A 27,260-nucleotide genomic window follows, 5' to 3' on the forward strand; every position below is an offset into this window, starting at 1 on the left:
TGATTCAAGTGTAGATCTGCGACAACATACAACAGTTTATATATTCATGCTTTTTTCTTGTTGATGCATCCCACAGATCCTTTTTATGTGAATCCACAATAAATTATGCAGAAAGGAGAGAAATAATTTTTCTGTTTTTGACCCTCCCTCCCACCATGCTTCCCTGCCCAGTTGAATAAAGAAGGTCTGTGCATGGAAGCAGTTGTCAAGTTTATATCACAGGCTGGATCAGAACGAGTCTGGATAAATTGGATACACATCCAAATATACATCACCATATGGATGCTACCTGTCCATACTGTGTTGCTGTCAGTGGAATGTGTGTTGAGTTGTAGATACAAATGCACATCCTACTGGGGATGAGGATGCACTTGTGAGTGTATATTCAATTTAAATGCAGAGTGCAGTGCAATGATATATGATTGGATATGCATTTCAGTACATAGCTAATTTACCCCTCAGTCCTTTAAACTTCAAGGGAGCATTCACTGTGTACGGTTAAAGAATTCTATGCAGGGGATAATTGATTTTCTAGTTGAAAACACATTCTCTATGGCCATTTCTTTCTTTCTTATGCCATGGTCCTTTACAACATGGGGGCATCAAAATAGACTCTGAGAAGGTGTACCCTTAATGTTTTTTGTGAGGTGAAAACTTTGTGCAACTGTCTTATGCCAGTTTGAGAATCCTTTAAACTGAAGGCAATGGCGCACAGTGGCGGAAAGAGCTCTGGAAAGTGAGAGCTTACACCCATGTGCTCTTCTCCTGCCAAAGTTTGCTTACAGCATGAGCGTAATGCACATGTATAGCCTTCAGCCTCTGAAGTGGGGGTGAGGTCAGGGCTTTTGCGCGTGCGCTCTCTCTCTCTTTTAAAAGCAGAGTTTTTCTCAGGGTTCCCTCTCATCTTGAGAAACTCCTCCATCATTTCCCTTCCCCTATTCTGATGTCCAGCATATCTGCACACAAGGTACTCACTTCACAAATAGGGAGAATAATGTTCCTTGATTCATTACATTGAGGGACAATTACATTGTGTTTGTTCAGTCAATCAGTTTATTTGTTTAGCAATAGCCATAACAAAGATATTTGATTCAAAAATTGTTGGTTAAAACAATGGCATAAAAAAGAATCGCCAGACGCTCAAAAACAGAAACCTTGACTCAGAATAATTCATAACAATTAGACATATTGTATTAACTTGCCATGTACTTTGATGGCTGAAACTAAAAAACTGGCTACTTTCCATGTGACATAAGGCTTGGTATCAGCTAATTTAAAAATTGCATAGAAACCCAAAGATCTCCCAGAATAAACCATAAGCAATGGCTGAATAAATAAATCACATAATATATTGTTCATTGTACCATGATGTTTTTTCTTTCCACAGAGTTTTACACAGCCTCACATGATAATGTATGCTGAAAAAGACTTTGGGATTAAAAGTCCCAATATAAACGTGTTGGGAATCATCTCCAATTTGAAGGACACTGGCTATGGACTGAGGACACAATCCATAAACGTGTTAAGTGGAGTGTAAGTCCAATATCTAGCTTCATTTTAATTTTAATTGTTAATCTGGGCATATATTAATAAATACTAGTGCAAAAAATGTAATTAAAGTATGGATCAAAATTCTAAAATGTGGATTTCAGATTTGATTTGAGTCAGAACTGGCCTTCATGGATAGATATAACATTATTAAAATATTTATGCAGGTTCTTTGACTACATTTATTAATTTTATAACATGGTGCTGATTGATTTAAATTAGTTAGTGCTTGATTTATTACCCTAGGAAATAATTTGAATACCCTCACCTTCTGAAGGTAAGATAATTGGCATACCTTTATGTTTGTAATTATACATATTATATGTTTATATAGCATATCTAATGCTGTCTTCTTTTGTGACAAAATATGTGCTGCTTTGCATATAGTTAGTGTGTGTAAATGTTTATTTCATCAGGGAAGATACAATCAGTTCTTTTTCTCCTTCTTTCTTCCATTGATTCATCCATCTATGTCAAAACTCTTCCAAGATAAGTTGCTAGTTTTAGTCCAGAAATTTCCACTTGATCCAACACAATCTGGATAATCTATCCACAGACTGTCATACAGATCAGCCTTTTAGAATTATGTCTGTGTTCAACAGTCTAGAGCAGGCTTCCCCAACCTGCGGCCCTCCAGATGTTGCTGAACTATAACTCCCAGCAAACACAGCAGGAAGTTGTATGTAACTCCAGAATGGAGTTGTAATTCAGCAACATCTGGAGGGCTGCAGGTTGGGGAAGCCTGGTCTAGAGCATGGAATGAACTTGCACCCCCACCCCCACCCCAGTCTGTACAGTCTTGCCCATCATCCTTTCAAAATCTTGACAATGCTGATTATCTCTTTAGTGATAGTGATCAGGGAAGTCTTTCCACACTGTGCACAGCTCACGGTAACACAGGAGGCTCAAAGGCTTTAGTACTCCTATGTTTTGACCTGGGGCAACCTGCTTATCCTCTGATCGTATATTTGGTTGGGAGGAAATTATGTTGATGTCAAGAACTTGGTTCTGAATAGCTGTGTTTGAGAAGCCAGTACCGGAATACAATCCACTGAAAGCTCAGTGTGCCCAAATCCCATCACGACTAGTGAGACTTAAGCAAACAGTTGATTTTTTTTCTTTTTGATTATCATAGAGACTTGGGGCCACATCTCAAGTACATTTTGTACTGAAGTTCTGGTCCCTGAGAATAAAATATATGTTGTCGTCAGATAGTAAGCATAGCTTCTTCATTCTAAATTCATGTAAGCACATGTTTATGCTCAGGGGCGTGTTTCTGTGTGCATACAGGCTTGTGCGTATATTTCATACGTGTTTTTGTGTCACATGCCAATTCATGTGTTTGGTGCACATGTGTGCGTTGCATGCATGTGTTTTTCTGTTTGTGTGTGAATGTTTTTGTGTCTCTGTGCATGTGCATTTTCAAATTCATTCTGTATACCCTCAAACCATCATTGTTCTATGGTTTTTCTCACCTGTCCATTCCTTGTCTCCCTGAGAGTTCACATTTCACAACTAATGGAACAGGCATTGCATTTGCAATAAAGATAATCTACTGGCTGGCTCCCCATGCTAGTGTAGTACAGTAGTAGTACAGTACTGGCAAAAGTGTCAGCACTCTGACTTCATTGTCATACTGACTGTGCTCTATATGACTTTTCCAGGACTTGCTAACCATAGTCTTTAATGGCACAGAAAACCTTAATCTCTTTTTTAAATCTCCGCTCACAACTTTAAAGGTAAAGTTGCGCCATCAAGTTGGTGTTGACTCCTAGCAACCACAGAGCCATGTGGTTTTCTTTGGTAGAATACAGGAGGGGTTTACCATTGCCATCTCCCCTGCAGTATTAGAGGATGCCTTTCAGAATCTTCCTATTAGGGATGGGTGAATCGATTCAGGTACAAATCAATTTGTACCCAAATCTAGCTGATTTGGGTGATTTGGATACAGATAGAATCATCCCTGTAGTCCATTGTCTAGATTTGGGTCCAAATCGAATCGTGCCAGATTCTATTCAGATAGATACGAGATTCAATTCTTCCTATTAATTTCCCCAGATTCCCAGCTCTCATTAAAAAAATAATAAAAATAAAAATAAAAAGCTAAGCTCTAGCCCTTATAGGAGTGGAGTTATGGAGCAAAATGTGTGGTCACAATTTTTCAAGTGTTTTTATTCTTTGGTGTATAATAACTTTTCCTCAATGAATCGCTATGAGGATTCATTACACACCTTCATTTCTTCTATTCATTTTGACTGTCTTTGGACAGTGTCAACTGCCATGTGCCAACTACAGCCTCCTCCCACCCGCAAGGCAGTGGGGTACTACTCAGTTTATGTTCTAGGAATTTTTTCAAATGTTTAGACTCTTTGGTGTCTAATAACCTTTCCTCACAATGAATCCCTATAAGGATTCATTACACACCAAAGAGTCTAAACACCTCAGAAATTCTTAAAATATAAACTGAGTACTCAGTAGCTTGTGGGTTGGGCTGGGGGATAGTTGGCACATGGGATGCCACTAATTCCCACCCACACAGCAGTGAGGTCAAAATGAACAGAAGAAATGAAGGTGTGTAATGAAGACACCAAATAATCTAAACACTTGAAAAATTCCTAAAAAATATGAGTATCCCAGTGGGTGTGTGTGTCGGGGGGGTGTAGTTGACACATGGCAGTTGACATTTGGCACTGTCCAATTACAGTCAAAATGAACAGAAGAAATGAAGTGTGCAATGAATCCTCATAGGGATTCATTGTGAAGGAAAGTTAGTAGACACCAAAGAATCCAAACACTTGAAAAATAGTGACTGCACATTTTGCTCCATTACTCCACTTCTATAAGAGCCCCTGGTGGCGCAGTGGTAAAACTGCCGCCCTGTAACCAGAAGGTTACAAGTTCAATCCTGACCAGGGGCTCAAGGTTGACTCAGCCTTCCATCCTTCCGAGGTCGGTAAAATGAGTACCCAGAATGTTGGGGGCAATATGCTAAATCATTGTAAACCGCTTAGAGAGCTCCGGCTATAAAGCGGTATATAAATGTAAGTGCTATTGCTATTGCTATTGCTATAAGGATTAGAGCAGGGCTGCACAAATAAAATGCCCTGGTGGGCAGGAACCATTCACAACTTGACATGCAGGGGCCGAGATCAATTTTTTGTGCATGATTACATTAAAATTAAACATATTATTAGTTACTTGTGGATCTATTCTCCCTTTCTAGGGACCCATAGTTTTAACCAAGGATAATGGCCAAAAAATAGCTCAATCAGTGAGGCCCCCGATTTATCCTTTCCCAAAATCACTATTGCTTTCAAGCTGCAATCCTGGGCATACATACATGGGAGTAAGCCTTACTGGGTACACCATGGAACATATTTCTGAGAAAGTGTGCAAAGGATGGTGCTATAAGCGTGGTGTAGTGGTTAGAGTGCTGGACTAGGACCGGGGAGACCAAATCCCCATTCAGCCATAAAACTAGCTGGGTGACTCTGGGCCAGTCACTTCTCTCTCAGCCTAACCTACTTCACAGGGTTGTTGTGAAAGAGAAACTCAAGTATGTAGTACACCGCTCTGGGCTCCTTGGAGGAAGAGCGGGATATAAATGTAAGATGCTGCTGCTGCTGCTGATGATGATAATAATAAATAAGGCAATTCACAGCTCCTGTGTTGCTGCAGGATACCTGGAGGCCAGTCAAACCCTGGGCCTTATGTTGTGCAGGCCTGGGCTAGAGCTTAGCTTTTTTTAAAATGAAAGCTGAGGATCCATGTTAGGGTTAGGATGGGCAACTTAGAATCCCCATTATTTCCTACGTTGGAAATATACTACAAAATCAGTAAAAACTAAAATAAATCATTAAAAACCAACCAAGTGCCCTACTGCCTTGACATTTGGGTTGTAGGTGGCACCCATGGGGGCCTACCCACCACCCAAATTTGGTGCCCCTAGGACCTTTATAAGTGGTCCAAATCAATCCAAATTGAATTGAATCAAATCCAAATCGTATCTAGGGTGATTCTGGAGGACAGATTGAGGCACAAAACAAATAAAAAAATTTGATTCCTGCACATCCCTACTTCCTATATCGCTGCTTCCCTATATAGGTGTTTCTCATAGTCTGGGAAACATACAAGCAGGTATTCGAACCAGCATCCTCTTGCTCCCTAGATATGTTACTTCCCTGCTGCGCCAAACTTTACCAATTTACTAAAAGGCACCCCTCCTAGACAAGCATGAAAAGAGTACATCAGTAATTTCACCTAATTTGAAAGAAATAGATTATATAATTCTCTAAGGATTGGACAAAAAAGGACCAATGTGTCAATTTTCAGCACTTTTTAACTTGGTGTGCTTGTAGCAATTTTTATCAGATTGCTTTGAAATGAAGCACATTTATAGACCTTTTATTGAAGTCCAAAGGAGAATTTTAAGTACCACAGATGGATAGGTGTATAGAGTAATTTCAGTAGTGGTTACTTCATTCTAGAACTGATTCTGTACTTAGTGAACTTACTACTTATGTTGCTTTAATTTCTTGTAGGGATGTACACGGAACTGGCTGGCCTGGTTCGGTTTGAGTCCGAACTGGACTCAAACTTGACTGGACCAGTTCAGTCCGGCACCCCCTCAAACCCCCACCTCAGTCCAGTCCAGGGGGGTGGGGTTTTGCAAACCCTTTTTAAAAAAACATTTTTTTTTAAAAAAAAATTTTACCTTCTCCCCTTCGGGAAGGGTCCTCGAGGTGGTGGGTGGGGGTCTGTGGAGGTTCCCCCTCCCCGCTAGCCTCCATTGTCACCTTTTCTGGCCAGTTAGGCTGGTTCTTTGGCCCATTTGGGCCTCCATAGTTTGGAGCTGCAGCCATTTTGGACGTTGCTGTGCATGTGCAAATGGCCTCTGCACGGCCTGGCATGACCCGAAGAACTGGCCGAGGGGGTGACAACGGAGGCCGGCAGGGGGAGGGGGAACCTCCACGGACACCGCCTTCCCTCCCCCCACCTCGAGGACCTTCCCCGAAGGGGAAATGGTTAAAAAAAAATTAATGTTTAAAAAAAAAGTTCACGAACCCACCTGGGAGGGGTTTGGTCTAGGGCCAGACTGAACGGGGCGGTTCAGTTTGACCCCAGACTGTCGAACCCAGCTCGACGTCGAGCCAGTTTGCACATCCCTAATTTCTTGTGGGTCTGCTTACAAAGCATGGATATTCCTGGAGTCTCACAAATAGAAATACATATTGAGGGTGTGCAACATATTTGTGATATTGAGGGCGTATGGAAAACTCCAGTGTGGGTGTTCATGAAATGTTATGGTGGTTTGAGGAATGTGCTATTTCAGCTTCTCATGTTTTCTTCTCTCCTTCTGACTATATATAAACAATACAATCTAGATAGCAATTATTCTTTGGCATTCTTAGACCAAGAGAGCAGAGATGTGGGTTTTTTGAAGGCAAGAAGTAGACTTTAATTAAAACATGTAAGAAAGACACCTATATTGGGCAGCAGCGATATAGGAAGATGCTGAAAGGCATCATCTCATACTGTGCGGGAGATGGCAATGGTAAATCCCTCCTGTATTCTACCAAAGAAAACCACATGGCTCTGTGGTTGCCAGGAGTCGAATCGACTCCAAGGCACATTTTACCTTTAAGTGAGCAATATCTAGCACACCAACAATTTTCCCCCTAGTAATCCAAGTCCTCCATACCTTTTGCAAGTGTGGAGATATTTCAATGGTTTGTCATCACTGCATTTTATATAGCTGCCATGTATTTCTTATTATTTATTTTATTTATTTATCATATTATTTATCATATTTGTATACCACCTGATATGTGTATCTCTAGGAGGTGTACACAATTAGTAAAAACAATTAAAACAATTTCACAGAATAAACAGTTAAAGCAATTTTATATAATAAAAAGAAACAGTTTAAAATTAATTTCAGTTCGTTTATTTATTAGTTATTTAAAATATTTATATCCCACCCCTCCAGTATATTACTGCTCATATGGCTCATAACATTTGTAAAATAGTTACAATATAAAATTAAAATTAAACAAATTAAAAATCCAATAAAAAACCACAGTCAGAATTAGCTTTTAAAATTTCATATTAAATTCTTTAAAAAGCTAAAAACTAAGAATTATAAAAACTAAAGACTCGGACAGTTAGAACATGTGTGTCTTGAGGGTCTTTCTAAAAGCAGTCAGAGATGGAAATGCTCTTGTTCTGACAGGGAGCATATTCCAAAGCCCAGGGGACAGCCACAGAGAAGGCCCATATTTCTGTATTTTTTATGTTTTTTTTTCTTTTTTTCTCCTTTTCTTTTCTTTTTACAACACTGTAATGTTTGTCTTTCAAATGAGAGCTGGTATTTGGACAATTTAGGTTCTATTTGCTCAGTGTGTTTTTTCCTACTTCCATCACAGCTCCTGTGGATGTGTGATAGTACAAGCCAGGGGAGTTGCATGCCAATAATCATTATTTCATAATGAGAATGAAGCAGTCACACAACATAATTTCACAGAGATCTCATTGTAGAACAGAGAGTGGGGACTGTTACTGTGTTAGTGGGTTCTCAGAACTGAGTAACCTGAATTTGTTTTCATTATAAGTTAATAATATTAGCATAAATATCCTGTTGTTCCAACTGATTGTACATTTGGAAGCCTGGTAGGCTGGCAGATCCTGCTTTGTTCAAAAATTCTGGTGTATGTGATATGCAAGTGTAAACATGCCCCACTGCAGATGGACTTTGTGGTTAACGTACTGTACATACCTCTGTCACTTTGACTAAGCAGTTTACAGGGTAGTTTGGGTGTGTACCTAGGAATGTGCCTCAGATGATTAGTGAACAGTGTGTTGAATTAAGTGGGTGAAACATGAGTCAGAATGAGAGGAAATGGGAAACGTTTGAAGCTTCAAATTGGGCAGAACATACAATGTGTTTATGTTATGCACATATTTACTTTTAAATATTTATTAATATAGAAGTTTGTTAATACAGGTGGACCTCGATATTCGCGAGGGTTCTGTTCCATGGCTGTTCCACAGATACGGAAACCATGAATATTGAAGCATTGATCCCTATGGGATCATGGGGGTTAGGTTCCCGGTAGGCCATTTCTGGCTGAAAATTGGCCACTTTTTGTGGGGGGGAGCTCCTTACCAGTCTCTGCCACTCCCTCCCAAGTCGCACTGTGCCCCCCAAATGGCCAAAAATGGCAAAAAAAAACCAACAAAAAACCAGTTTTTTAAAATGACTGATTTTTGCGGGGGGGGGGGGCTACATACCTTGCTCTGCTGCAACCCCAAGTCATGCTGTGCCCCCAAAGGCTGAAAATCATGTGGTTTTTTTATTTTGACAGGAGCCATTCTGTGGCTCCGATTCCTAAAATGGTGGTCACAAATGACTTACGTGGTGATTTCCAGCCACCCGCAGATACGCAAGGTATTTGTTTTCCCCAGCGTATGCCAAGGGCAGGTGTCATTTACCCGACGGATATGCAAAACAGCAGATAATGAATCCGCGAGTAAGGAGGTCAACCTGTATAGAAGTTGTTAAAGTTTATGAAGCTGAAGTTTTGCTTTGAGTGTTAATTATTTATGTATTTATTTATATTTGTATTTATATACCACCCTTTGTCCTACAATCCCAGGGTAGTTAACAACAAGATAAAAGTAGTTAAATTTCAATAAAAACAACAAAAATAGAACACAAATAAACATTTAAAGAGAAAGGGGGGCCATTCATTGGCTGAAAGCCTGAATAGAAAGGGCAGTCTTCACTTTCCTCCTCAGAGCTGGGAAAGAGGGATCCATGCAGATCTCAGCTGCGAACGAGTTCCACAGACTGAGGGCAATAACTGAGAAGGCCCTGTCCCACATGCTCAACAAATGAGCCTCAGCAGATACTGCAAAGAGAGCAGAAACCACCCAGATGATCTAGTCAGGAGGGTAGTTTCAGCTGGGAGCAGGTAATCCCTAAGGTAAAGGTAAAGTGTGCTGTCGAGTCGGTTTTGACTTCTGGCTACCACAGAGACCTGTAGTTGTCTTTGGTAGAATACAGGAGGGGTTTATTGTTGCCTCACCCCGTGCAGTATGAGATGATGCCTTTCAGCATCTTATATCACTGCTGCCTGATCTAGGTTACTTTACCATAGTCTGGAAAACATACCAGCAGTGGGAATTCAAACCAACAACCTCTGGCTTGAAAATCAAGTCATTTCCCTGCTGCGCCATTAGGTGGCTGTCCCTAAGGTAAGGTAAAGGGTTCCGTCAAGTCGATTTAGACTCCTGGCACCCACAAAGCCCTGTGGTTTTCTTTTGGTAGAATACAGGAGGGGTTTAGCATTGCCTTACCAGTATGAGAAGATGCCTTTCAGCATCTTCCTACATTGCTGCTGCCCGATATAGTACCAGCGGGAATTCAAACCGGCAACCTTCTGCTTGTTAGTCAAGCATTTCCTCGCTGCGCCATTCAGTCCCCAGGGATTATCCTGTCTGGGACTGAGCGAGATAAAATCTTACTTCTCAAAACCAGAAAATTTGCCTAAGTGAGTTCGTATTACTTCAGAAGTGCCATTTTAAAATCATTTTGACATGAAAACAAGCATTAACCTATGTTATGATGTAAAAGTGAAAGTCTTTGAACCATGGTAGATGCATTATACAAGTGTTAGAGTGTAAGAGTGGCAAAGTTCACCATTGTATACGCAAGGAACATTATTTCAGTTAAGCACTTTATCTCCGAGGTGTGTGTGGTAGCCTGCAAAGAGAAAGTATAGTTCTCTAATGAACTGGGATGAGAAAAAGTGCTTCTAGTATATTAAAGCCATGACAAACATGTCAAGGTGGAAAAAATAAGTGCATAACAATGTCATATTTTGCCATTATTGATAGGGGTGTGCACAAAACAGGAAAACTTAGGTTCGAGTAGAACCAGTCTCGAACCAAATCAGGCTTGGTCTAGTTCTGTGTACACCAGAGCTGGGCCCAGTCAGGCTCAGGTCTGAACTGGTCCAGGCCCAGCTGGGAGGGGAAGGGGGACCAGGGAATTTATTTTTTAATACCAAAAAAAATGGTGGACTTACCATCATTGTGGGTCTTTGGAGGGTGCTGCTGTGAGGGCATCTGCTGAACCTCTGACTCAATCAGTCAGCTCCCTACAAGATTCAGAATTAAAGGATCGTTGAATGTTTTTTAGAACTCTTTAATGAGTAAAATAGAATTTAATGAGTAAAAAAGAATAAAATAAACAGATCTTCCAAAATCGAGCAAACGCGTTTCAATATCCAAACACCATTATCAATGTTCTATTTTGAGCAGCTGGAAAGTCTTATGATTAAATACAGTAACTGCTGCTGAAGTAACCAGTCCAAACAATTTCAAATGGATGGAATTTGAGTAGTGGCTCTTTTTTTTTAATGCTATGCATAAATATACAGAAATAAAATTCAGTAAATGATAAATTCATGACTGTACACCAAAACATTATACTTGTTTTTCCCCCAGGTGGGTGGCTTATGAAAATCCTGACTTCACAGGAGAGCAGTATATCCTTAATAAAGGAATGTACCCCAACTATGAGGCTTGGGGAGGTAGGAATTGTAAGATATCTTCAGTTCAACCCATAGTTTTGGTAAGAAGGCCTTTTGTATTGTTATAGGTTATTTATTTTTCCAAACATTTTTGTTTCCAGACATTTTTGCATAATCTGTATTTCTTATGTTTTCGCCCCCCCCCTTCTGTTTCTTTTTTAGGATAATATAAGTGATCATATGGGGAAATTTAAGGTAAAATTCTTAAGATTTTAAATAGCAGATATAGTGTGTAAGCTGAATCAATAGTCTTGAGTAATGACAATGTAAACAAGCCAAGGAGGGGAAACAGGTGGCCGGCAGTATAGTTCAAAAAGATGAAGCGGAACCTTAGGAAGAGCTGGATGGAGGGAGATAGTAGTGTTAAAAGAGAGGTAGATGTCTAAGTTCCTGTCAACTTAGTTTCTCAATTTCTTAGACATGATGTACATCTAATATCATGTTTCTTTTTCTTTATAAACCACTTTGTGAAGTAGTTATTTTTGAAAAGCAATATATAAGTATTCTTGATTATTATGACAGGCATGTCCTAACATTAGCCCTTCAAATGCAATACCGTAAGTATTTCCCAGAATATGAAATTTTAGGTTCACATTCAGTTTGGTTTTCTGAAGAAGCCTCTGTCAACCAGGGTTTGGGTTTGGCTCGGCTCCCTGGCTTAGATTTTAGTTAATCTGCAAGAGAACGAATTCCCAAATTGTGGAGTAACCTATGAGGTCATAGACATGACAACTTCATACCAACTTGTACATACATGATCATTAACATAATTTCAGTTGAACCTGAAAATAACAATATGGGAAAAGGTAGTTTATTAGATATACTATTTAGTATAAAATTCCACTTCCAGAATCAAGGTAACTGCCAAACTAAGACAAAATCTGCTGTTGGGTGGTCTTATTAAAATGGTTTGGAAACTTTGGCTTCTTATATAATACAAGAACATTTAAAGATGTAGGCGAGTTATTTTTAAACTTCACATACATTTTACTTTCTGACAAAATGTTTGTCTGTATCCATGAATATAAACATGATATTAGAATTATCTCATCAATGGTATAGTATACTGTTGAGTGACAAATATGCTCTATTTTTAAAGGTCCAGTTATTTTCAGAACCAGAGTTCCTGGGGAGCAGTCAAATATTTGAAAAGGATACATCTCAGATTTTTCCTGCTAAGTCTTCAAAAGTTTTATCTGGCAGGTGAGTGCAAAATCACATCACTGAGAATAGTGCTCAGCATCTGACTAAATGAAGCAAGGGTGTTATATGAGAAGCTGCTGAGTTTCAGACTGATGCAGCACCAGCACTCTCATGGGGGCACAATTTGCAACCTCCCTTCCCCCTGGAATCCCTCTGTGCCACCTGAAAACATGTCCCGAGGTCTGTGTGGCCATCAGGAACACATTTTTAGGTGGCACAGAGTACTTCCAGGGGAATCAGAGATAATCAAATACCACCTCACCACACACACAAGCACCAGTGCTGCATTAATCAAACCCATCATTAATCAAACCCATCAGCAGCACCGGTGCTTCTCCTAAGTTGGGATGTCAGCCAATAACTACAGTCCAGCAAGGACTCATAAGCAAAATTTTGAATGTACAGTGGATGCAGGTCATGGGATCAGGCCCCAATGAATGGGCCTCTCCCTGCTCCTGCGTGAGGACATCTTGTGGGTTATCCCTCCCTCTGCTGCTCCAGAGAGTGGATCTAAAGTTAGAAGTCTTTAAGTACTCTGGGGAGAATAGCCCACCCAGTTCTTCTAGTCTGTGTCTGCTCCAGAGAGAGCACCTTTTTCTTCCTAAAAAGCGTACTTTCGCACTCTCTCGCTCTCTCTCTCTCTCACGCATGCACGCACGCGTGCACGCTCTCTCTCTCTCAACCTTCTCTTTACTAACCTGTTCCTCCTCCTTTTCCTGGAGTCAGCAGTTGGCTATGCAGAAAGGACTTCGTATTTGGAATGTCCTTGTTCCTAAGGGAAGACAACAGAATTTTAACTTCACTCTACTGAGACCACGCATCAGCATGCTGAGCACCTTTAGGTCCTCTCCATCGCTTGCATTGAACATAGACATTCCGGACTTGGGGTAAGGGACATTGGGCCCACCACCACCTGGTAAAGAACCCCACAAAGGACCAGCAGCACAGCAGGGGTGAATCTTCTGTTCCCGTTTTGCTCTGACGCCCCAACTACCCCATTGTCAACTTCTGCAGGTGCACGGGGAGGGGTAGCCATCTGCAGTCAGAATTGCCACCACAGTCTAGTCCTCCCAGGGCTGCTGGGCTGGTCCACACTCCCCAAGTGGCAGCGCTGCCGCAGCCATTCTCAGCTGAGTCTTCCCAGCCAGCCCCAACTTGTGTGCTGCAGCAGCCAGCATGATTGGCCTACACAAAGCAGCCAGCACGATTGGCCAGCTAGTCCTCTTCCTGCCCAGGATCACCGCAAGGCCCGTACAGAAGACCCAGTTCATCTGACTAGGCCATCGGAAGTGCAGCAAAATCAGAGCAGGCAGTGTGCTCTGGGGCGTCTAGGCCTCAACGGCTGGACAGAAAAAGCGTGCCTGACAGCACCAACTATGCAGCAGGGTGTGGGGGCAGGGCCCCAAGGATCTGAGGACTCAGAAGAACAATCACTGAAGAACAACCAGGGGCCAAGTCCCCACCCTCACCATCAATCTAACTAGAGGAGCTCCCCACTCTATGCCCATGGACCCCCATAGTGCCATACCTCCTGCCTGGCAGTCATGATTTTCGGAGTGGGCAACATCCCTCCAACAAAGCGGGATCAAAATGAGGAAAGCAGAAAAGAAAAGAGAGAGATCCTTCCTCTTCTTCATCAGACAGTCCACCTCCTAAAAAGTCAAGTGAAGGAGGACAGCAAAAGGCCCAACAATGTACAAAATCTGCTATACTGAGTTATCTGGAGTGACTCCTCTGACCCTAGCAATCCACACAGGACTCTGTCTCGGATACCAAATCTTCATGAACCTGCCTCCCCACCTGGGCACCCTCAACCCAACAATCCAGGGAACAATCTGGTGATTCCAGTGGACCAGGATCCTGACCTGGAGCCCAGGGAAGGTTGGATAACCAACAGCAGCAATATATATACTGCTTTTTAACAAAAGTGTCCAAAGTGGTTTACATAGAGAAATAATAAATAAATAAGAGGGATCCCTGTCCCCAAAGTGCTCGCAGTCTGAAAAGAAACATAAGGTAGACACCAGCAACAGCCCCTGGAGGGATGCTGTGCTGGGGATGGATAGGGCCAACTCATGGAATCTCTCTCCACATCACAGAGATTGTTCATTCCAGATGACTTTGTCCCCCTCTTAAATAAGGCAATTCAAGCTCTTGGACTTCAACTGGTAGCTCCCCAAGAGGAACAAGCCAACACTAAAAGTGCTCTTGTTTTCCCCACAAAGCCAAATAAAAGAATTTTCCCTTCCCAGAATTCCTTAGCAACACGGTTAAGCAGGAATGGGCCATACTTGCTTCCAACAAGAAACCCAGTACGTTGGCTAATACATTTTATGATTTTCCCCAGGAAAGCCTGGAATTCCTCCAAGTCAGTAGTGGCCCTCCCATGAGGCACTGTGCTACCAAAGGACAGAGAGAGCTATCTCAGGGATCTGACTGATAAAAGGATGGAGGCTTCTTCTCACCATTTGTTCCTCCACAGCAGCCTCTATATTGCCAGAGCACCTCTCCTATGGGTGGACAGCCCATAGAACCCACCTGAAGATCCCATATGCCTAAGGCAAAAACTCCTAAAGATCCAAAGGCCCAAGGCCTTCATGGCCAGCGCCACTATGGATCCAGTACACTTTGCTGCAGACAGGTCCGTCGCTTCTTCAGTTGTGGCTAGGCACAGCTTATGGCTGAAACACTCGTGCCAGCCTAGTCTCCATGGCATATGTAGGCTCTAAGTTATTTGGTGAAGAGGCATAAAAAGACTCATTCAGGGAAAGGTCCTCCCGACAACACAGGGATTTCCATAGACAGACTAAAAAGCCATTTCATTCGTTTTGTCCCTTTAGATTCTCTTTTAGACCACTGGACAAGGACGGCAGAACAAAGCACCTCTTTTGGAATAAATCTGAATCCAACAACAGATCCTCCGATCAACAGTGACAGTGATTCTCAGCCCAGCCAAAAGCAGACAGACAACAATCCTGACTCAGCGCCTTGACTGGTGGGGGAGCCGCTTAACTGATTTTTGTTCACACCAGAGAGCTCTCCGCGAATGACAAGTGGGTCCTTCAGACCATTCAGTATCGCTACAGAATAGAATATACCATCCTCCCTCCAAGCAGGCTCCTACCAACTCCATGTTCCCATTCACAAACCAAACATTCAAGCCTTCTGCTAGCCATCCAACATTTGGAGGAGATGAGGCAGTAGAGCCCATACCCCTTCAGCAATAGGGCAGTAAGGTCTATTCTATTCTATTTACCATACCCCAAAAGGACAACTCACTCAGAGCAGTCTTAGATCTCAAATTTCTCAACAAATTTGTCAGGCACAGGAAATTCCAAATGGAAATCCTGAGATCAATTGTGGAATCCCTCCATCATCTAGATTACCTTGCCTCCATAGACCTGATGGAGGCGTATTTACACGTGCCTATCCACCCAGACAGCCAGCCATTTCTCTGCTTCAAATATGCAGGCGAACATTTCCAATACAAGGCTCTTCCATTTGGCTGTCTTCAGCTCCCAGAGTTTTCACAAAGATTATAGTGCTGTATAGCTTATAGTGATTATAGTGCTGATTATAGCTCACCTCCAGTGCTCCAGGGTTTCAGGATTTTTGCTTACTTAGGCGATCTGCTGCTCAGATCACTGAACCTGACTTCAGCAAGCTCAGACATGAGTCTGACTCTGCAGGTTTTGAGCAATCGTGGTTTTCTATTCAACCACCACAAGAGTCATCTTTGCCTCATTCAGAGACCACATCACCTGGGCGTATTAATAGACATCAATTTAGGCAAGCTAATTCTTCCCTGGATTGTTTACAGAAGATCCTGGTGATAATTTGCTCTTCTCCAACCCCAGCATACCATTCCTCATCTTAGCATGTCTCCTGGGGTTCATGGTGGCAACCCTGGACTTGGTTCCCTGAGCCAGATTCCATTTATGCCTCTGCCGTGGTTCCTGCTGCCCTGTCAGAAGCCCATAGCAGTAAAATCCAAAGTAAAAGTTCTTGTGCCCCCAGAGCGCTGTCAGGCTTTGAACTGGTGGGTTACACCAAACTGCCTTTCCAAGGGGAAACTGTTCTTAGACCTTCTCAGAATCATCATAAGGACCAATGCCAGTCTCAGTCATTGGGGGTGGGGAGCCCACTGCCTCCAGCACTCAGCTCAAGGGAAGTGGACTGCATGGGGTGGGGGAACACAGCATCAACTGGATGGAATTGAGAGCCATTTGGCTAGCAATGATAGCCTTCCAACATCTGCTGAAACACAAACATGTTCTGGTTAGCACAGACAATATCATGGAAAGCCCATGTCAACTCCCAAGGAGGGACCAGATAGCACTCATTACATCAAGACCCCTTTCCCAATGCATAGAGACACTCTTGAAATTTCTGTGGGCTCACCATGTGAGCGGTGTCCTCATGACCAAAGCGGACTGGCTCAGCCAAACAGAACTTCACCCAGCAGAATGGAGTCTCAACCACCATGTCTTCAGTCTTTTCACAGCTGGCCCATGGTTCCTTCCAGTATCTACAGGTAGGAAGCATGATTTTCCCCATAGTTAAGCAGGGTCCACCCTGGTTGTATATGAATGGGAGACTACATGTGAGCACTGTAAGATATTCCCCTTAGGGGATGGAGCTGCTCTTGAAAGAGCATCTGCCTGCTTGCATGCAGAAGGTTCCCAGTTCCATCCCTGGCATCTCCAAGATAGGGCTGAGAGAGATTCCTGCCTGCAACCTTGGAGAAGCCTCTGCCAGTCTGTGAAGATAATACTGAGCTAGATGGACCAATGGTCTGACTCAGTATATGGCAGTTTCCTATGTTCCACCACAATTTGGCTTGGTTAAGGCTAGCTGCCTGGAGACTGAATGGAAGCTCTTAAGGCAATATGGCTATTCAGAAAATGTACTGGACACTATTCTAGCTTCTAGAAAAGCATCCACCAGTTGTGTCCATGTTTGAAGGAGGCAATTGTGAGACCTTTGTTTAAGAAGCCTGCCCTTGAGCTCTCAGTGATGGATAACTATAGGCCAGTCTCCAACCTCCCTTGGGTGGGCAAGGTAATTGAGAGAGTGGTGGCTGATCAACTCCAGGCCGTTTTGGATGATACTGATTATCTAGATCAATTTCAAACTGGCTTTGGAGCAGGCTGTGAGCTGGTAGCAGCTTTGACTGGCCTGATGGATGATCTCTACCAAGGAATGGACAGAGGGGAAGTAACTCTGTTGGTTCTTTTGGACCTTTCTGTGGCTTTTGATACTATCAACCATGGTATCCTTCTGAATTGTTTGGGGGATTTAGGAATAGGTGGCACTGCTTTGCAATGGTTCCGTTCCTATCTCTCTGGTAGATTCCGGATGGTGTCACTCAGAGATAGTTGCTCTCTGAAACAAACTATTGTATGGTGTCCCTCAGGGCTCCATCCTGTCTCTGATGCTTTTTAACATCTACATGAAACCACTGGGTGAGATCATCGGGAGATTTGGAGCAGGGTGATATCAGTATTCTGATGACACTCAAATCTATTTCTCCTTGACATCATCATCAGGAAATGGCATAGCCCCCCTAAATGCCTTCCTACAGGCAGTAATGGACTGGATGAGGGATAATAAATTGAAGCTGAATCTAAGTAAGATGGAGGTACTCATGGTGTGGGGTCATACTTTGAGGGACTTGATAGATCTTCCTGTTCTGGATGGGGTTACACTCCCCCAAAGGTACAGGTTCATAGTTTGGGAGTGCTTCTGGACCCAGGCCTCACTGGTTTTTCAGGTTGAGGCTATGGCCAGGAGTGCTTTCTATCAACTTGGTTGATACAACAGCTGCGTCCATTCTTGATTATCTCAGGTGCATTATCTGATAACCTCAAGGCTTGACTACAGCAATGTGGTCTACATGGGGCTGCCTTTGTATGTAGTTCGGAAACTTCAGTTGGTTCAAAATGTAGCAGCTAAGTTTGTCTCCAGGGTGTCTCGGAGAGATCATATTACACCTGCTTTAAAGCAATTGCATTGGCTGCCAATAGGTTTCCAGGCAATATACAAAGTGCTGGTAATTACCATTAAAGCCCTAAACAGTGTGGGACCAAATTACCAAAGTGCTGGTAATTACCTTTAAAGCCCTAAACGGTATAGGACTGGGTTACCACACATTAAGATTTAGGAGAGGAGAGCTGGTCTTGTGGTAGCAAGCATGACTTGTCCCCATAGCTAAGCAGGGTCTGCCCTGGTTGCATCTGAATGGGAGACTTGATGTGTGAGCACTGAAAGATGTTCCCCTCAGGGGATGAAGCCGCTCTGGGAAGAGCAGAAGGTTTCAAGTTCCCTCGCTGGCTTCTCCAATATAGGGCTGAGAGAGATTCCTGCCTGCAACCTTGGAGAAGCCACTGACAGTCTCTGAAGACAATACTGAGCTAGATAGACCAATGGTCTGACTCAGTATATGGCAGTTTCCTATGTTCCTAAGATCATTGAGAGAAGTCCGACTCCATATACCACCAGCTTGTCTGGTGGTGACTCGGGAGCGGGTCTTCTTTATAGACACTCCTGGGCTATGGAGTGCGCTCCCTATAGACATTTGTGGTTTAACATCTTTACCAGCCTTCAAAAGAGCCCTTAAGACAAATTTTTCAGCCAGGGTTTTAGTAATTTCTGAGTTTTAAATTAATTGCTGTTTAGATTTATTTATTTTTAAATCACTGTGAATGTGCTAGATTTTTTGTAATTCTTGTTTTAATAGCTGGTCTTGTTTGAATTTGTTTTTGTGAACTGCCTGGAGCCTCTGGAGTCAGGTGGTATATAAATTAAATAAATAAATAAAAATCAATGGGTTGTAAGGTCTCAATTTCCACCAAACTAGGTGGATTAAGACGTGCATATCTCTAGCATATGACTCCCTCAACCTTCCACTTCCTCTGCACGTTTCGGCTTATTCTACCAGAGCAGTGGCAACAATGACAGCATTTTCAACCAACGTCCCCTTTGCTGAAATCTGTAAAGCAGCAACGTGGTCATCTCCACCAACCTTCACAATACTCTATAAAATTGATTTACATCACTCAGCTAAGGCCGCTTTTGGTAGAAGAATTTTGCAGCAGATACTCCCTACAGCTGCTCCCTCCCAGGAATATCAGCGTTAGCATGTCCCATGAGATGTCCTCACCCAGCATCGGGGAAAGGAGCATTGGTTATTCACTGTGAAGGCTTCTTCCTGCTGCTGGAGCTGAGGACATCTCGGCCCACTTGCTTGTGCTATCCAGGTCTACTGCAGACTACTTCCTTTAAAAAAAACAAACCCAAAACTTAGTTTTTTGCCAGTTGCTTTCTTTGTCTTTATTGACTTGGCTATTCAGAACTGGGCAGGCTATCCTCCCTAGAGTACTTAAAGACTTCTAACTGATTTGCATAGTCCTGCCCTCTGAAGCACCTTAGGAGGAGATAACCCATGAGATGTCCTCAACTCCAACAGCAAGAAGAAATATTCACAGTGAGTAACCAACACTTCTATTTCAACATTTTAAATGGATGCATGTTCCCACTGAAGACCACTGATTATTGCACATGAGCAGATCTGGATTGGGGACAGTGTACTTTGGAAAATCGCTGTAAAATCTGAAATTTAAGGGAGTAATTGGGGATGAAGAAGGGTATACTTAAGTGTCATGGAAGTAGTTTGAAGGTACATCTGCCCTGAAAACAAATACCCCAGAATTAAATGAATGTATGTTTAAACAGTTTCCGCCACACTTTAAAATGTAGGTCTGTGTTCAGTCTGAATTAACTAAATTTATTTATTTATTTAACTAACATATTTTTATACCACCCAAAACTTACATCTCTGGGCGGTTGGAAGACCACATTTTACTTTTGTATGTTATGAATTAATAATAATATAATAAACTGTATTTGTTAGCCACCCCATAACAAATTGTTCTCTGGGTGGCTCACAACAGAGGACTGAAACATACAATAAGAACACATAACACATTAAATCATAACAGACAAAAATGGTGAAAAGAAAATACAAAATACAATACTAAGCAACTTAAAAACTCATTTAGAACTAGTTGAAAATCAGATCAAGTCTGAAAATCAGAATTTAAAAGGCCTGGGTGAACAAGCAGGTCTTTACCTTGCGTCTAAAAGAACAAAGTGATGAAGCCAGGCAAACCTCAATGGGGAGGCTATTCCATAAATTGCACCCTATAACTGTGTAAAAACCATCAAGTTTCTGTCACCAGCTGTCTATAAGATTACCAGCTCTTCCAGATAGACCTGGAATCTCTAAGAATTGGTATTAACCTCACAGTAGTCATCGTAAGCAATCTGGGAGATTTTAATGGATTGATACTATGAAAAAATTGGGGCAGGGAGGGATCTCCCAGAATAGCTTCAGTCAGAGTGGTTAATCCTAATTGCTGAGGGAAGAGCCATTGCTGTGTAGTGTCCAATCAACAATGCATCTGATCAGCATTCTGACAGCAAGCTTTCAAGCTACACTGAGCATTTTAGACTTACTTCAGAGCTCATTTTCTTCTTTTCTTATAGTTGGATTGCATACGACAAGGAAGATTTCTCTGGTAATCAGTATGTGTTAGAAGAAGGAGCCTATCCTGATCTTTCTGCAATGGGTTGCCTACCCCAAACATGCTTGAAGTCTCTACAAGTTGTAAATATTGTAAGTTATAGAAAAGTTTGGATAAGCTTGTAAAGCAGAAAACTTAACTTGACTACTTTTTGAGGTATTCCCACATTGCCAGTGCAAATGCATAATGTTCCATGACATGCTATGCTTCAAGGACACTGACAAAGAAAGTACCCTCACAGCAAGGTGTTGGAAGACAAAGAGCATCATTTGTTGTCTTTACACTGCAAGAATATGTTCCCTTCTTTCCAGTGATAAGAAAGCTACAGTGCTTGCCCTCAGTAATTTTACATTACTAAATGTGATTGGTTTCATAGAGTTGTGATATCATCTGACTCACTATAGGATTCCATAGTGAAGAACCCATATTGAGTACAAATAGTTGTGAAAGAAATGAACATACATACATACTAGGGATGTGCAAAATGATTTGAGCTCAAAACAGCCGTTTCAACTAATTTGAGCTCAAAATGGAACACCCTTGAAATAAAGGGCTTGAATCGAAATGATCCCATTTCAAGCTCAAATCATTTTGAGTGATTCAAATGTCGTTTTGCCGTTTTCCCTCTCTGGTTGGTTTTCTGGCACTTGCTTCCGATTGGCTTGCGATCTTCTTTTTGTGATCGAAATCAAGTGTTGTCATGCTTACAGCTGTGAGATGAGCTCCATGTCTGCTCTTGAGACTAACTTGTGCTTCACTCACTGCTCTGGTCTGCTCTGCAATCTGCAGGTCTGTAATCTGTGGTCTACTCTGCAATCTGCATTCTGCATTGCAAGGTGTAATTGGTCAAAATGTGGCTGAAGATGTTACTTTAGTTGAGCTTAAGGCTATGCTTGCTGCTGCTAAGGGTGCTGCTGTGCAGTGGCAGCTGTTGCAGTGCTGAATTAAGGAGCATTATTGTGTGCGAGAGAGCAACTTGATGTTATTGCAGTGCAGGCACTGTGGCTGGCAGTGGATTCTGGGTCAGTGATTCGTTTTTTGGCCATTTTTGAACTGTCTTTGAAATGTGTGTTCTATGTCAGGAGGGACAGATTCCCTTTTAATGTGTGTTTGCAGTGTTTTTCAAGGCAGGGTTGCAAAATGTGTGCACAGTCATAGGGAACAATGGGGAACTCGAAACACCCCATTGTTCCCTGTGGGTAGTTCCTAGGCACACCAAAGAGGGTTGTGTGGTACAGCATGATGGGTGCTACCTACCAACCAACCCACGAAAGAAATGGGCAAGCAGGTGATTTTTAACAAATTTTTAACCTTTCCCCATAGAATCCTATGAAGGTTTTGGGGAAGGTTAAAAATTCTGGGGAACCATGGAGTGTTTCGAGTTCCCCATTGTTCCCTGTCACCAAAACACATGAAACGAACTCAAAACAATTCTAGTTTTTCGATGAATCATTTCGAGGATTTTGTTTCGTTTTTTAGCTCGAAACAAAACACAAAATCCGTTTCATGTACACCCTTAATATATACATATATAATATTTTATTTCTATATATATGATGGGTTTCCAGGAGGGGCATTACCCCCTTTATGCCCCAAAGTTTTTGGGGGGTTAGGGCAACACTTATGACAACTCTTACAGCAAGTGTATCTTTTGAAGCTTTTTATTGGCTCCTGAACAATGAAGATAAAGAGCCAGTCAGATACAAAGGATTCAGGCACCAACAGATTAATCCCTGAAGCACAGAATTATGTTTAGCAGGGTGATAATTATTAACTTGTACCAAAAGAATTTGTTAATTATTACTAAATAAATTTTGTCCTTGAGAGCACTGTTGACAAAACAAGCAAATGACAAGACACCTGCTTTTTCATATCCAGAAACACTTGAAGGTTTATTTAACTGCAGTTTGTTAAAGCTTACCTGTAAGCTCCCCTAAATGGTGCATCTGGTACCTAATGCTATAATCAGTGATCTACATGAGACATGACCATAATCACATTGGCCCGTGTGTGCGCGCATGCGTGCACAACTAACAGATTGGTGAGGCGGGTGGGGGCAGGGTGACACTGGTCCAGATTCCTCTCTCTTCTCTTCACTGTTCCAGTCTAGATTTGTAGCCCATTTGCTTTCTCTATCAAATGCATACATACACACCTCAAGGGTAAGAAATGTGATTAAGATCACATCTAGTTTTCCCCCCTGATATGCCTGGGAAAGAAACCTACTTTATTCAGTTGTACAACTTTTTTTCAGTACTTCAGTTCTACTTTATTACAGAACAAGTCTTCTGTTTCCACTTTTGTTCGTGTTGCAACGAACACCTTTAGTTGCAGAAACTGAAAGATCATGTTTTGCATAGTCTAGACCTGTGGAGTACTGCAGTCTGTGCTTAGTCCCTGTTCCAGCTCAATGCTGAGAGAGGCAGATTATATGGCACACAAGTCTGCCTTCTCACAGTGAGCAGAGATGTCCCCGAGGGAAGGGCTCTGTTATGCTTCGCAGTCTTGGGTGTGTGCTACAGTTGAGAGTGCTTGAGGATTCTGTCAGCTTGGCAAACCCTTCATGTATCATCACAGCATGATCACTGCCAAAATTGACTGTTTCCATTATCCTTTTCCCTGTTCCAAAGAGGCTCAAAATCTAAAAAGAGTCACAGAGGAGACACCAGCAAACAGGCACTGGAGAGATGGTATGCTGGGTTCAAAAGGGACAATTACTCTCCCCCCGCTAAATATAAGACAGCCACCCCTTTCAAAGGTGCCTCTTTGTCCAATTAGCATGGAAGATAGTTAAATATCTATTTACTTAAATATCTATTTAATTAAATATTAATATTTATTTCCATAAATTTATTTATAGCAATAGTCTAAAAACATGTTATGTTATTCTCCATACCATAACATTTATACTACTATAGGCTTTCTGTACTTAGCAAACTCCCGGTCAAATCCTTCATGAGCTTCTTGATACTCATGGGAAGAACTGTCATGGGTATCTTTCAAAATAATTGTTCTAGTAAGTCCTATGGATACGCCTTGGCCTCATTTATATCATGTTTTAAATTGGATTCTTGTATGTATTATGAGATGTCTAGACTCTTGCTAAAAATTATATGAAGGTCAGTTTTTAATTAGTGATTCTAATATGTAGGATGTCTAAAATGTTAGATATAAATGCATGAGTACCAGGTTTTTAGAGTTCCTTGCATTACAGGTCTGCCCATTTGTAGCATGCCTGTTTGTCCATACAGCTGCAGGGGAAGTTCTGCAATTAAAGCTCTTGCTGAATCATGAAAATGCTATCCAAGAAGAGAAGGTGTGGTTGCAAGTCATCACCTTCCTTCTCCTTGCAGTGTTCATCCCTCACTTGGAATCACTTTCATGAGGACCTTTTGGTTCTAGGCTTGCTGTCTAGCCAATATAACGCCATTCTGTAAGATATAACATAGTCTTGATTTCTCTGAAGAGCAAACCCAATTAGGGGTTATGTGGCTTGAACTAGCCAATAAACTTCGTTTTAAGACCTTCCCAGTTGCTATGGTGTACTTACAGCAGCTGTTCAGCCTTCACTGAACCATCCCTAGCAAAATGTTCCCATTGTGGGAGAATTGTTCAAAGACAAGTTTCTAGTAAACCATGATACCCATAGTGGAGATAGCAGTATTGGGCTAGTGAAAATCTCCTGGAGCAGTGTGGGAAAACCTTAATGTAAGCCTTCTCTGATACTTTATGAACATCTTATGACCTTGCAGAACACGTTTGTTTTTTAATATAATACTATATAAAAAACAATGAATGAGATCTTCTCTTTTAAAACAGGAGCTTTCTGAGCCAGTCATAACCCTTTTTGAAAAGGAAAACTTCCAGGGAAAGAAAATGGAATTTACTACAGAAATTGTAAATCTCTCATTTCTTGGCTACAATCCTCATGCAGCTTCGGTACAAGTTCATGGTGGCATGTAAGTTAACTTTTGAACTTGGGGATATATTGTTAACTTTTGAACAGGGATTGCTATCATTTGTATGTAGTATTTAACTCAGTGACATTATACAGTATGTATATTTTTATAAAAATTAAACATGTATACTTCTCTCTGTGAAAATATATAGACTTACCTCTCTGTCAGGCTCAGAGCAGACATATCTTATCTCACCTCACAATTCTGTTATAGCAGGTTATTGATGTATTCCATTTATATTTGGGAAATAGAGGCTGGGAAATAGCAGCTTGCTATCCAGTGAGTCCTAGGCCATAGTAGGAGCTGAAATTATGTATTTTCGGTTGTCATCCACCAATTACAAATAGGGCCTCTGAAGTATTTGTAGGGTTGACTACTAAATGAACAGTCAGGCAGTCAGTCTCCAACATTGTTGGCCTAGCAGGATGGTTGGAAGCACTTGTTGCCCAGAGAGAGGTTTCAGGCAGGGAAATAACATTGTTTGGGGGTAGATGTTGAGTTAGTTGCAGTAGTCATGCAGAGAGGGATGGGAAAATTAAAGGGGATATGGAGGCTACTTGGGCCCAGGAAGCACACAGGGTGCAAAGGGAAGGTGGCTAAGGAAGCAGGGTGTGCCTAGCTTCCCAAAAGAACACCTCTGTTTTCAGCACTCTAGCCCCTGAACCTCCCTGGGCAAGGCTACCACTGTTCATGGCTCATCTCACTTTAGTGAACCAAAGGATACAGCCAGGCCAAGTTCAGTAAGAATGCCATTTTCCTTCTGCATGGCGGCCAATACCCTTCCTCTTCCTTCCTGCAACTTCTTGGTGGGTAACAGCATCTCTGCTTGATCATCCTGCCTGGTAAAGACTCTGTTGATGACTTCTCCTATAGCACTTAGAGCAGGGCTGTGTGACTTCAGCCTTACAGCTGTTTTTGGTCCACAGCTCCCCTAATCCCCAGCCACAGTGGCCAGGGATTTTGGGAGTTATAGGCCAACATCTGTAGGAGGGCCAAAGTTGAGCTGTGCTGACTTAAAGACTAACTGTGCAAAGAATGTGGTTTAATTTGAGTGCTATATGACAGGTTTGCAGTTTTTACACGTTTGTTGTTCTGTTGTCTTAATAGCTGAAATTTGGCTGAACTGAGATCTATCAGTCTCCCAAAATGTTGGCATTAATTTATGTAGAATAATGTGATTTATTGGGTCATTTCTTTAACATAATGCTTAGAAAATAATTCTAAGTTTCCGAGATCAGATCTGGTACTTGGGCATATTGCATGTGATGTCAAGTGTTCCAAAAGTGCCTTGCAGTCCACTTCTGAAAGAAAGGTTTGCACCAAAGTGAGTCCCATTGGTTTGTATGAAACATGATGATGTATTTAGGACTGTAGTGTAAATAAAATCTATAAAGATTTTATGTGTAACTGTTTGTTTCTCTTAATTCTTAGAAATTTATCTTCTGGATCTAGTTCATAACATATTTGGGGGTGCTTTGTTTGTTTCAGATGGGTTATTTATGAACACAATAATTACAGAGGCCGTCAGATTTTATTATCACCTAGAAAAATACCAAACTGGTATGAGATAAGTGGCTACCATAGAATAGGTTCTCTACGACCCTTACTGCAGGTAAGAATGTGCAGCCCCCTCTCAGTTGTCAAAGCATGTGTGAATGTTCTGCATTCTACTTATACTATTGAACCAATCATATTCAGTCTCTCAGTATTGTATGGGAAGTACCAATTGAAATTGCATGTTGAAACTGCTTCTGTGCACGCATGGAGGGGAAGGGTGATTTTTAACAATCCCCTTCCTTCTGCAGCCATTTGTGCCTCTCAAAAATATGTCCCTGAGAATTGCGGGAACTCAGGGACATATTTTTGGAGGCATGAGTGGCTGCTGGTCAAAAGAGAGATCACTGAAATCACCTCTTCCCTTGATGCATGTGCAGAAATGTTTCCCGCCTGCAACTCTTACTTTAGATATAAGTGTGTTTATGCTGAGGTTGTCTACATATCTATGTATTTAATTCACTTAGCCGGCATGTGTGCCCTCTTGGATTTGGAGGCGGAACTCTCACGACACATTGCAAGAGTTCCAGCCTTGGGCAAGACTTGAAGGGAAAGAAAAAATGGAGGTGGCGGCCACAGCAGGCCGCAAAACGGCTAGAGGAGGTGGCGGTGGGAGGAGGTGGCGGTGGGCCATCCCGGGTGAGGAGGCGGTGGCCTTGCCTGGCCACTGGAAGGAGCCGGTGGTGGGATGGCCTGGCCTGGCCAGGCTGACTGGGGAAAGGAGGCGTCGGCGGCCTCAGCTGGCCGCTGGGAAGCGGCAGCGGTGGGACGGCCTGGCCCGTCCCGCGTGAGGAAGCGGCAGCGGCGGCCTGGCC

General features: G+C 42.1%; 1 protein-coding gene across 3 annotated transcripts in view; it reads left to right on the plus strand.

The window, feature by feature from the left end:
- CRYBG1 (crystallin beta-gamma domain containing 1) overlaps positions 1–27,260 on the plus strand; it is a 158,756-nt gene that overhangs the window by 121,504 nt on the left and 9,992 nt on the right. For 2 of the 3 annotated variants that reach the window (XM_053288323.1, XM_053288468.1), the window contains 7 exons: positions 1,388–1,533; positions 11,059–11,185; positions 11,307–11,339; positions 12,244–12,347; positions 20,895–21,024; positions 24,752–24,891; positions 26,380–26,503. In XM_053288323.1, coding sequence (XP_053144298.1) covers positions 1,388–1,533; positions 11,059–11,185; positions 11,307–11,339; positions 12,244–12,347; positions 20,895–21,024; positions 24,752–24,891; positions 26,380–26,503 — 804 coding nt within the window. The remainder of the gene's footprint in view (positions 1–1,387; positions 1,534–11,058; positions 11,186–11,306; positions 11,340–12,243; positions 12,348–20,894; positions 21,025–24,751; positions 24,892–26,379; positions 26,504–27,260) is intronic. The other variant, XM_053288391.1, reaches the window with a different exon arrangement.

The sequence above is a fragment of the Hemicordylus capensis genome, chromosome 1 (assembly GCF_027244095.1).
Source record: "Hemicordylus capensis ecotype Gifberg chromosome 1, rHemCap1.1.pri, whole genome shotgun sequence".
Classification (NCBI taxonomy): domain Eukaryota; kingdom Metazoa; phylum Chordata; class Lepidosauria; order Squamata; family Cordylidae; genus Hemicordylus; species Hemicordylus capensis.